The sequence below is a fragment of the Rhipicephalus microplus genome, unplaced genomic scaffold (assembly GCF_043290135.1).
Source record: "Rhipicephalus microplus isolate Deutch F79 unplaced genomic scaffold, USDA_Rmic scaffold_27, whole genome shotgun sequence".
Classification (NCBI taxonomy): Eukaryota; Metazoa; Arthropoda; class Arachnida; order Ixodida; family Ixodidae; genus Rhipicephalus; species Rhipicephalus microplus.
In genome coordinates, this window is record NW_027464600.1 from 4,866,226 (window position 1) to 4,878,753 (window position 12,528).

The 12,528-nt window shown below is 45.8% G+C and overlaps 1 protein-coding gene across 1 annotated transcript in view; it reads left to right on the forward strand.

The window, feature by feature from the left end:
* Positions 1-12,528, forward strand: part of LOC142786666 (metabotropic glutamate receptor 5-like) — a 136,528-nt gene that overhangs the window by 14,187 nt on the left and 109,813 nt on the right. The window contains exons 3-4 of the mRNA XM_075884293.1: positions 768-1,076; positions 2,413-2,602. Of these exons, the coding sequence (XP_075740408.1) occupies positions 768-1,076; positions 2,413-2,602 (499 nt within the window). The remainder of the gene's footprint in view (positions 1-767; positions 1,077-2,412; positions 2,603-12,528) is intronic.

A 12,528-nucleotide genomic window follows, 5' to 3' on the forward strand; every position in this document is an offset into this window, starting at 1 on the left:
CTGTTTTTTTTCTTTTCTTCATGTCTTCATGTAACTTCTTTCATCTATGATCGTTCATTCCCCTCACCCCTACCCCAGCACAGGGTTGCCAGCTGGTCTGAAAACTGACTAAACTCCGTCTTTCTCCTCCTCCTTTCGCAGTTTCATGTTGTCCCTCACTGCAAGTATAGAGCCTATTTACATTTCTTTATATTACCTTATGTTACACTTTAGTTTACCTTCTGTTATTTCTCTTCCTTTTCTCGCAGTTTCATGTTGTTTCTTACTGCAGGTATAGAATCTATTTACATTTCTTTAAATTACCTTATGTAACACTTTAATTTACCTTCTTTTATTTCATTTCAGCTATTCACATTAAAGATCCCGGAGGCGTGCTACTAAGAGATGGTTATATGAACAAAAATTACAAAATTTCTCCACGAATGAATCTTGTCCTTTCTTTCGTGAAGGCGGGTGAGGTGGTGATGGAAGTGATGGGGTGGGGAAGGCCGTTTCAGTCTTTGGCTGTGCGGGGGAAAATGATGATGGGCAAGTAACAGTTCGTGCAATTAGACGAGAAACGTTAAAAGAGTGGCATGTGCACAGTTAAATGCGCATAGGAGGTTGAATTTGATGTACTTGGCGAAGGGAACTGTTATAGAAGCTACGATATAATAATAAGCTCGTGATGTGACGGTGATGTGCTAGTGCATGTAATTTAATTATGAAGTTACGTTTGTAGGCTACATTACCGACCTATAGACTCACCCTATTCGTCGCGGGCGCAGGTCCGCGAGCACTACGGCATCCAGCGCGTGGAAGCCTCTCTGCACACCATCGACGACATCAACCGCAGCGACACCCTGCTTCCCAACGTGACGCTGGGCATTGAGATCCGCGACTCGTGCTGGTATTCGCCCACGGCTCTGGAACAGAGCATCGAGTTCATCCGGGACGCAATCAGCGCCCAGGAGACTAGCGGCGGCGGCGGAGCGAACGTCACCGAATTGCCCGCCGTCTGTCCCAAGGGCCCGGCGAGGCGCGTCAAAAACCTAGTGGGCGTCATAGGACCTGGCTCGTCGGCCGTCACCATACAGGTGGGTCTGAAATCGTGAACGTTCTCCCGTTCCTGCTTTAATGAGTTTGCTGCGGAGAGTTTTAGTTTTATACCACCAATATACCCCAAATGGTTCCCAAGCCCGGATTGTCCTCTGTGTGGTGGTTACTTCGAGCATGTCCAGCGCCTTTCCCGGTCCCCCTTCCCACCGAAGAAATAAACAAGCTCAATAGGGCCCAGGGCCTGATCTCTCAAATCCTGGCCGTCCAGAAAGCCGGTGTGAGGGCAGGCAGGTTTAACCTGACCGTTCCTGAGTGGGCCTAGCCAGGTGACTTCGAGTCAACTCGTGCCTAATGTGGACCCAGTAAGGTTGTTTCACTTACTCACCTAGGCTTTTTCATCTCTATAACTTATCTAGCGAAAATATTGGCCCCGTACCTGCAGGTTACACTGCAAATGTCGTCGAAAGACGATAGTCTTGCGTCTGGAGAGAGTGAACAAAACGTTTTTTTTTATGTTTTGCGCAAGAAAATCGGTGAATAGTGTTCTGGAGGCGCTGCGTTAGAGTGCATCGAGCGTGCAGCGGAGGCACGTCAGTTATATAAAAAGAAACTCACGGATGTTTACGACGGCTTTTCCCGCTACTTCGCGATACGTTCATCAGCGTACCTACAACCGTTGCTCGCTGCGGCAGCACACAGGTGGCGACAAGAACTTATGCTAATGCCGCCCTTTCAGCATTGCTTGTACTTCTGTTCTTGCTTATTTTTCAGTTACTTTGTTACCAGACGTCGCTGTTGCACGTTACCGCATCTCCTCAAGATCAGCGTCTTTTATAAGGACGCAATAAAACATGAAACTCTTTGGCCTGCTTTTGTCAGCTTCTCTGGGAACCATGTTTTACAGATATTCATTTGGAATATCATTTGTATGTGGGTCATCAAGAACAACAGCATCCATCCCATAACGCGACGGGCTGGAATACGTCATTTTGAAGTGGAAGAGCCGTTGTAGTGTGGCCGCTCTAATGAGAAAGTTCAAGACTGCGTGGTTCTGTTGCTAGACAGTATCCGTCTTGATTGCGCTTGGTCTAAGTGTAATCATAATGTAAGTAGACTTGTGCCTGAGCTACATGCTATATCATTCAAATGAATGCATCAGTGTGTCGTGACTTTGTTTCTAAAAAAAAATACTTAAGCGGATTGCGTACCTGTTCGTGATTCCCCCAACTTTTATGCCATACATGAGCAAACTAATAAATGAGCATTGTAACAAACAAAAATATCAAACAAGAAAAAAAAGCAGCTAACCAACAAAGTAGTTGCGTATTGACGATTCCGTCTTCTTCTTTCCTCCTCATCCTGGTGGGCGAGCAGGTGCAGAACCTGCTGCAGCTGTTCAACATCCCGCAGATCGGCTACTCTGCCATGTCGCGGCAGCTGAGCTACAAGCAATTCTTCAAGTACTTCCTGCGCGTGGTGCCTTCCGACCAGTACCAGTCGCAGATGATGGTCGACACGCTGCTCATGTACAACTGGACCTACATCTCCACCGTCAACACGGAAGGTAAGTCGGCGGTCGCCGCCTCTTTCCTTCCTTCGAGAGTGGTAGCTCTGCTACCAGGCGAAGGATAATGCACACAAGACTTTGTGTGCTGAGTTTCCAAGGTTAAAAGAACAACCACCTGATAAGATTACAGATAGATATCACGATGCAATTGGCAAGGGGTACGAAGATGAACCTACAATCACGCTTTTTAATGTCGGTTTGCTTGGCAAGCATTTCGCACACTTGGAACGTGATGATTGTCATACAAAGGTCGCGCTTCCTGTGTCTAATTGAGACAAACTAATGTTTGATAATTTAGTGCGCTTCACCCAGCTCCACTGGTCGTTGGCATTTGCAGTAACAGAGCCACGCATAAATGTTTGGTCGTCTTAGGCCTGCTTATAAACACGTGGCTGTGATTATAAAGTGCTGTTTATAAATGCAACGAAACCGTACACATGCACTCCATACGAACATAAAAAAAACAAGCAGAACAGGACAGTCAAAGCGTGCACTGTTGCTCTCTCTCAATGCCCCGCCTTCTTTACACTGCATCGGAAAAACGACGTTGAAAAATCTTTAGAACTGCGTTTGCTATTCGAGATTGTTGACGGCATTGAAACACCTTCAAAATGGCATTGGAATTCCTACTTGGTTGATTCGTATAAAATTCACCGCAAAATTGTGAACATTTTTTATGGTGTACCGGAAAGTGCCGTTATGAAACAGCAAGAACTGACAACTGACCGCTCCGCTGCAGAGCTCTGCCAACACTTGGACGAGGCACCCTACTAAGGAACCTATAGGATCTATTATTGGCTAGCATGACGAATTTCCCATGAGTGTATGACCCCCATAGAGTTTCCTAAAATACTATTGGGGACTCTGCTGCGATCATTGGGTCGTGCGTTCCCGACGGATCTAGTAGTAGTAGTAGGAGTCGTCGTCGTCGTAGCTGTAGGTAGCCACCTCTGGTTTAGTGTTTCGAATGTTCGCTGGGTGATGGTACTTGTATATGATGAAGATATGATGGAAAGATGCGAGATGGTGGTACTTGGAGCGTTCACTAGATGGACGGACGGACGCATGAACGAAGAGACAGGCAAGCAGACAACGTACGCGCAGACGTATGGACAGAGAGACAGATGCCCGGATGGACGGATCGACTCACAGACCCACGCAGAGACGGACGCACGGATGAATGGTAGCATGGACGGACTGACAGATGCTTCGCCCTACTCATTATCAATCACTCCGTTTGTATGGTGTGATTTTTTAAATAAAGAAACTCACTAGAAGACGCTGCCTGCGTCGATGTTGTCTCTCGCGGGTGAGGGCGCGTTCTCGTTCATTTCGAGCTGTTAGTTCAGCGTTCATCACAAAAAGCGTTCCCTCTCTTCGCCACACGACGAGTGCTGAGGTGGTGCCCTCTCTTGCGCACAAGCAAAGAGACAGCAGCAGAGGACGATGCCCGCCGACACACCGATAACCTAAGGTACTTCGCCCCTAAAATGTTCAAAAAGTTTCTGAGCAATTATCTGTACTCTGAACATCGGCTGACTTGCATAGATGTCATCAAAGTTACGTAACAAGCGCACGTGTTCGCAGATTGAATACTGTGGTGTTAGGAATGCCCCGCATGTAAGCAATTAATCCAGCGAGTGCAGATGGTTGGCGCAATCTCGTGTTTTCCACAACGCGGATAATTTTCTCAGAAATCGTTTTTATGCAAAACTAGCACTTCGAAATGCTGGGCGCGTTATCGCAGTGCTGACGGAATTTCGTAAAATCACTTTTACGTTATTTGCATCAAATATTATAACTGACACCAGAGGACTTTGGTTGTACGTTTAATGAACAGCTGGCTGAGAGAAAATATTACTAAACATGAGCGGAGTCGTTTTTTTTTGTCATTAATAATCGTTGAAGACCTCGTTGGCTTTACTTGAAGAAAAGTGCGCGTAAGAGGAACTATATGCGCAATATGCAATGAATACCAGGTGTTGGCCGACTCAAAGTGGGTGAACTCGTCATCAGGAAGCGCCTCTTCGAAGCAGGAAGCAGTGAAGCATTAGCATGATTGAAACTGCTCCATGTCGCACAGTGTAAGCTGGAGAGAACCGAGGCGGGTGGGTGTGGGCGACTTCTTTTATAAACCTAACATCGATCAATCATCCCCTTGGAGGCCAGACAAGACTGCAGTGTTGTACTTCAAGCGTTAAGTAATCAAGAACTTCCTTCCCAACGTCTGCGAGACCCGGTAAACCAAGACACACGTCTTATGCGAAAATTTACAGCAGCTTGGTCGATGCTGTAGAGAAAGAAGCATGGCACTCAATCATCGGGAAATTCCTTAGATAGGCGGGGTTTGCCGACGAACCAGGCACCAAGGCTTCTTGAGCTGTGAACGTTCTGCAGACAAAAACAATGACACAACAGAGCAACAGATGAGGCGTATCCACGTTCGTAAATCATGACTCCAGCGGGAGCTCCGCTTACTCTATTATTAGCGAGAACACTGAGCTCATGGCCATCAGGAATCTTTCGAAAAGCATTAGAAAAGCTTCAACGTTCTTTTGAAGGCACTAACATTTGTGATCAGTACTGAGAGAGCGATATCAAAACTGTGCGTTGTGCTTGTGTGGAAGCAATGTTAAAATGAAGTATTTTAGCCTCGCCAGCTGCAGGGCTGTGTAAATGAATGTGTGTGTTTTTTTTTAATATTGAATTTATTCAACACGAAAGTGGGATTAGGTAGCTGTAGTGAAAAAATGGCTATGACAGGTAATTCAATGATTTTCTTGTTCAATTTAAAAGTACAAAAAGAAGAACGAACTGCTACAGACTACAGAGGTGGTTAACATTATCTCACTACTCAAATTCTCACTTCATCTCTCTTCATTCGACAGCGTACCAGGCAAGTTTTCCTTCCCCTTGTCCGCAGTGTCAGCTGGTGGCTAAATTGAAGTGCCCGGCAAATCGCCAGAGAGCAAGCGAACGTTAAGAGAGCAAGTGGCTTTTACATTGTGGCTACTGGTAGTCTGTAGTAAGTGCATAGGGGCTCTGATTTTTTTTTGCTTTTTGCTTTTGTTTTTCACAGCGAAGCAGTTTTTAGTCGAGGCTTCCTCGTCCGTAGGCGTAGCTCTGGTCACGGGATTTTGCAGCGTAGCGAGTGTAGGACTCCATAAGAGAGGAAAGGCTGCGCCGTGCCAAGATTAATGAGGGTGAGGCTTTGTGGAAATGATGAAACAATAAGATGTGCGCTCAGAGCGGGAGTGTCCAGGCTCAGTGGGAAGGGTGCACCAATAATAGATGCGCTGAGAACGAACGATTGTGTTGAGGCTCACAGGAAAGGGTGAATCACTAGAAAGCTCACAAGCGTGGGTGAGGGTGAATGTGACAGAGGGGGTGAATGTGACACAGTTTTGACTGTGTTCGCAAAGTGGTGCTGCCGCTTTTTTTTTCTGGTTACGGTCTGAGAATAAAGTCGCCGTATTTGCGAACATTTGGACGTTTCTTTATCACATCACTAGCATGCGTCATTTATAAATTACAAATTGTGAAGCAGGACGTGTGTCCAGGTTACAGTAGTAGCGTGGACGCAGCTACAAAAAGAAAATTCAGTGGTTAACTACGGCTCCGACGAAACTGAACAAAGAAGCTAAAAGAAGCTTGAATGCGCAGGCAAAAGTCGCAAGTGATTTCTACTTCAAAATAATTATACAACCTCTCCCAGAAGGCAACCCTGATGAGATGCGGAGCAGAAGTGGTGCGCACGGCATCGACCTTGTCAACTGGGGCGTCGACGCGGGTTCTGGAAGAACGGTTTCAAGGGAAATTAGGTGTAGCACTTGCTCGAATAAACGTTTGTTCGAAACGCAAAGCTAGAGGAGGCGAGTTGGGTTTCGTGTAAGTTTCATTGCAGATAAACGAGCCTAAAGAGTGTTTTCACTTGACGCGTGGTCCAGCGTTGCGCATGGTGGAGAGGGTGAAGCGAGAGAGAAGTGTGTTGCGAGCGGGTGGAGGGGCCGGCAGCTGTTGCGCATAAGGAAGAGAGTGACGTCAACGCGCAGCTGATAGTTGACCTACTTCGCACTGCTAGAACACCTGCGGTGAGAGGGTTCCTACGGATGTACGGGACAGCGTTACACAGGCTAGTGAAAGCGCTTCTTCGCATCTAGTAATTTAGATAAGTTTTCGCTTCATATAAGCGCACACTGAACTGAATATCTAAAGGTGGTGATTAATAATTGGGGACGGTCGCAGTGACTGTGAGCCACTAGAGCATAAGTGGGGCAGGCATGACGCCATGCAACGTGAACCACTGCATATAGGTGTCATGGCTGTCTTATCTTTGAGCCTTGCCGCTGCGGTACCACGCGAGAAGGCATATAACGGCTGCTTCGGCGGCGCTTGGTTGTTCAGCCTCGCGATGGGTGGCGCGCTTGCTGGGCCATCTGTACGTGTGCTTCAGTAGAAGTGACAACCTGAATGCCATCGTCGAGTAGATACCGCTACACCGCAAGCTGTGAAATCTCAAGCAAAAAGCCAGTTTCCTGTTTAAACATCAGGGAAAAAGGAGGCCACATTAGCCCAATATAAAGCCCAGCAAGCGGGAAAGCTCACCAACATCTAAGTCGTTGCAGACGCTGGCCTTGTTTAAGAACACCAACAAGGTAAAAACATCAAACTTTAATGATATCGTATGCGTAATTCTTGCCAAACTCAGCCAAACATGCCTTAAGATATTAAAAAGTCAGCCTACGAGTGGCTAACCTCCCTGTCCTTCCTCATTTATTCCTCCTCCTCAGCCTACGAGAATACGTTTTGGCCAGTATTTTGTTTTTCCGCTAGAAGGAACACACGTGGCGCCCTTTTGTTTGTTTTCGTTCGGGCCCCTTGCTCTATCCATTTTATTCACCCTTTCTCGTTGATCTCAGTTCTTCGAGTCAAAAATCATTTGTACTCTCTCCACCATCTCTTAACTTTTCTAAAGCGAGTTCACTGCGTCCCTAGTTTTTCTTCTTAAACATCTATTTTTTAACAGCCTTGTGTTCCGGCAATTTCGATGACAAAAGTTCGAAAAACAGCCACCAGGGGGAGGAATACATGAGAGTGCGGGTCAGCCAGGAGGAGATTGAAGCCTAATGCATCCGAAATCACGGAAATGTACGCTTCATTATTGGATTTGTTTGTTTCTTTCATCTTCTTTATGTTTGGTAATCTCCTCTTTATGCGAGGGCGTCGTCGCCATTCTACAACCTCGGCGCTGTTTTTCTTTCGGCACGGTGGCCTGTTACGCCTGGTCGACATGCTTTCTCGCTCCACCGAGCACATCGGAGCAGGCGCAACAAAAACAAAGAAGAGAACCGAGAATAGAGATAAAGGGAATAAGGACCGAGTGATGGTGGCGTGAAAGAGACAGGATCCGGGGGACAAAGAATGGAACAGCAACGGCGCTCGTCTGCTTGAACCGCGGAGGCATTAACCCACTCCTTCGGGGAATCGGGTTCTTCCGGGTCTCCAGGACCGCACGGTATTGCTACAGGGCATTTCGCTGCTGCCCCCCTGTCTTGGCACTGTGCTTGGCTTGGCACCCAGTGTGACGCGACCTTCCCGATACAAGATGGTGGCGTTCGGGTCTACTTGGCCTTGTACGTGTGTGCGAGTCTCTCAGGCTCTGGCAAAGATGTCACCTCCCTCTTTCTCAGCCGCCTCATCTCCCTAGACTCCTTCGATGTCTTGCGTGGGTGATATGACATGGCTTTGGGCAAATGCCATTCGGGCCATGTATGGATGAAGATGATGAGAGGAAGACGAGAGGGGACTCGATTCTTGTGTATCGAGCTCATGCAGCAAGCACGCTACGGACGACAATGAAGGCAATGCATAATCAACGTTATTGTTTTGTTCACTGCTGATTGGGGCATTAACTTGTGCTGGGTTATTAGTAATGACGGATGATTGTGATAAAGCCTTCGTGAAAATAAATGGAGAGTTGATGACAAAACACTAGAAAGAGCTCAGCTCTCAGCACTCAGCGCTCGCACGAGTTGAACCCGTAGCCTGCGCATTATCTTTTCTGTTTTCTAGCAACTGAAGATGTGCAGCGATGACTTCGTTTTTTCTACTATATTGTTGATTATCTTTATAGATGGATTTACATACAACATTGTGCTGCGAATGGAAGCCCAACCAACACATTGCAGCCTTTACCCATAGTTACCCTTCTGTAGAATAAATTTAGCAGAACAAGTTGTTATTAACGAATGGTACGAACTACCTTTTTGTACGCTATATATATATATATATATATATATATATATATATATATATATATATATATATATATATATATATATTTATCGCGTTCCCACCCTGCACCCTTGCGATGGAGCATGCGCTGAAATTCTACAGAAAATGTGACTTAGGTTACGTTTGTTTTGTGAGCATCACAGTGTTACGTGTCTTGCGTCGAGTTCTTTGGACAAGCGTTAACAGTATACATTTTGCTGTTGAATTATTTTCCTGCATTTTGTTCGACGTGCGCTGACACGTTTTCAGGGGTGAAGCTCCTTAAAGCGTGGGTCGATCGTCACCTGTATGTATGCATGTATGTATTAACCACCTCACAGCATATACACGGAGTGAATGATGATAAATGGGGCGAAACTTCAGAGGGTTATATTGGTGAACTGTGAATAATCCGCTGGCAGCGTCCGTCCATCGTCTGTCTGTTTGTCTGTTTGACACACGGACGGATTTATGAATGGATGGACGCACGGACGGATGGAGAGACGAATGCACGAATGAACGCACGGGTGGACGGATGGGCGGACAGATGAATGGACGCACGGACGGCCACACAGACAGATGTACGGACGCACGGATGGAAGCGCGGATGGACTGATGGACGCTTCGCCCCATTCATCATCATTGACTCCATCAATATGCTGTAATTTTTCATTCTTACCGTCACGCTTCTTTTTCTGTGGTCGTCACTTTACTTCGCTTACTAAGATGTGCCACCTTTTTATATTTGAATCCTCCTATTTACCGTTCATTTTAACCCCATGTTCCATACAACAGCGGTGCAGTTATGATTATCGTTATGCCACGTGGTGACACCAGGTAAATATCATCATTAATAAGGAGCACGTGATCTCTTCGTCCTCTTTTTTATCTTCTACTTGGCTCCCAGCACGCGCGGGCCCAATCTGTTTGGCGTGGGATGCAATAACTCAAATAGGTGAGATAATCAGAAAGGGAGATAAAAAGAAATAGAGAAAGAGACAAAAATGCAATTATGAAGAAAGACATACAAAGGAATAAACACAAAAGGGACACAGAAAAAACAAGCATAGTATTGTATGGCATTGTCAAGCAAGGGCTGAGAAATGTGAGAGGGAGGCGGAGGGAAAGGAGAAGGCAACGCTGCCACCTCCGCTGTTATCACAGGTTTGCAACACTACCGCGCAGCTGCCCAGTTTTTCGCCTAGCAGTAGACAAACATTTCCCCTAGTTATTGTGACTGCTGTGGTAGTAATATCATTTCCTTCTTTGTAGTTTGCCAATTTTATGTACACTGTGAAATAAAATAACGTTATCAGAGGCGGTGCCATTAGTTTACAGCGGCGTTAATAGAATCGATGGTAGTCATTGTTGGCTGCACTACGGTATGTGTAAATTTGATGTGAGCACTGAAATGAAGCCGACACATCATGTAACAGTGATCGAATGCATCTACTATATAGGTTTACACGCAAACTCAATTATCATTACTTTAATTTTTTTCATTGTTTGTTTCACCACACAAAGGGTGCATTAGCAGTGAAGCATGCTTTTCGGTGAATACTTGCGTAAACGTTATTTCGCTCATTTTCTGCGCCACCGCTCCATATCTGGGTAATAATTTTCACGAAGTCTCCGCGCAAGAGATGCACTGAGAGAAGCATTTCGAACGCAGCAGTAAATAAGCAATAAACGATTGGAGCAGCACTCAGTGAATTGCGTCTCGAATTACGTAATCAATACTACCCATGGCAAAGTTTAGCCAATAGCAGCCTTGCCACAATTAACAATCTCTTAATGAAGAACGCAATGTCCAGTAGGGCGGCACGCACCTAATCTCCCAAGAACTGCTTGTGGCGCTAGTGTCTGCTGTAGCTGCAAGCATGGCCAGCCTTCAAACACGCTATCGGTAATTCGAACATAGATTTCCCTAATCTCGAGCCTCGTGAAATCGAACAACTTCACAACTAACTTACTATTTCGAACAAAATAGCGTGCTAGAAGCTCAGCAATACGTTGCGCCTGTGTATCTGCCCAGAATAGACCTGTGTTCTGCGTTTCGAAAAAAATAGATATGCACCATCATTTGAGCTGATAAAGGTACGTGCGTTTTAGAAAACAAAGTCACACAAATGATTTAGCTCTTTAGTACAAATCAGACAAAATCGAGAACTGCCCGTCATTCTTCAAGACTCTGAACGACTGGAGCGTCATAGTTCATCGCAGTCATTCTTGTAGCCATACTTACGGCAGCACAAGTAGGCGTGCTTCTGCCTTATGGCCGTCATCACGCGTGCTGCATAAGAACATTCGAATTGGCTTTTTTGTTTTACAAACGCGAGGAAAAAAAAACGCACTTCGACGTGGCAGCACCTTGATGGAATATGTCCGTTAAAAAATCGTAATGCAAGCGTGCCTAACGAAATGTATTTTCTTTCCCAGAGATCTGAACTTAATCATACTGTACTGCCCTTCGATCTTTGTCGCCATCCGAAGAGAGTGTCTTCTTGAGCATGCGATATAAATGATCAAAGTGCTGTATGACACACTTCTAACTTTCATAGGCGCCCTGCATATCCCTGCCTCGTGGCAAGGCTGCCCACGCAATGCCAGCAATAAAATTGCTTAGCAACTGTGTTGCGCGTAACTGAACCGAAAATATACCCGTCGGACGTGATTACCAAGGCATGAGCGGCGCCGCATCGCTTGAATTCACGAGGAAACTCATTCAGATTTCATTACTTTTTCCGCGTAATCTCGATGTTTTGCGCTGACGTCACACTTGTAGAACCAGTGAACTCCACAATCGCTCTCACGATCACGCAAAACTGTACTTGTACAGCGTGTACTTGAAGGCGGAACAGAAAGATGATGACGTTCATTCTAGAAAGTACAAACCATCTCCTCATGAGACCACGAGACCAAGGAAGAAAGGGAAAGAAATTCAATTAGTGCACATTGTGGAGAATATCTGACTAGAAAATTACGTTAGGTCCTGGAACACAAATTCTGATTACCGTCGTTCATATATGTCCGGTTCCAAATTTGTCGTAATTCTCGAATATGATGATACTTCCCCACGGGTCCTTTTCTTCGCGGATATTTCTCGGTGTATTAATGTGCACTTCTCTGTCTTTCGTCTCTCACACATCTCGCCACTCTTAAGCCTCCCCTCGCCCTCCGCGTCTTTCCCGCCCTTTAGTTTTTCTTTCATTCCCAGCGACGGCTTATGAAGAAACGTTTCCACAAGGAGAGGAGGTTCATTTCTATTCATTATCAACGCGCTTATTATGTTCAGTCTTGACGTACACCTTTCATCTCTTCTCAGGGGACATGTTCCTCTTTTGTTTTATTCCTTGGTATTTCCTTGCTTCTCGTTCACTTATCAATTCATTTGCATGCACGCGCGCGCTGAGTGTTCTATAGTGCACGTCTGGTGCGAGAAAAAAATCACAAGTAATGACTCGCTTACAGGTCCGACAGCACTTGTGCACCCAGCGTGCATAATCGTCAGGGAGCAGGGTTTAGCGAGCAAAAAAAAAAAGAACTTGGAAGACGAGCATGAAAGAAGAATGGACTCGAGCTTCCGCATATTACGAGGCAGTGAAAACAGGAATAATTGCGTGGTTGTTTTACGCGATCAAGTGTGCAGA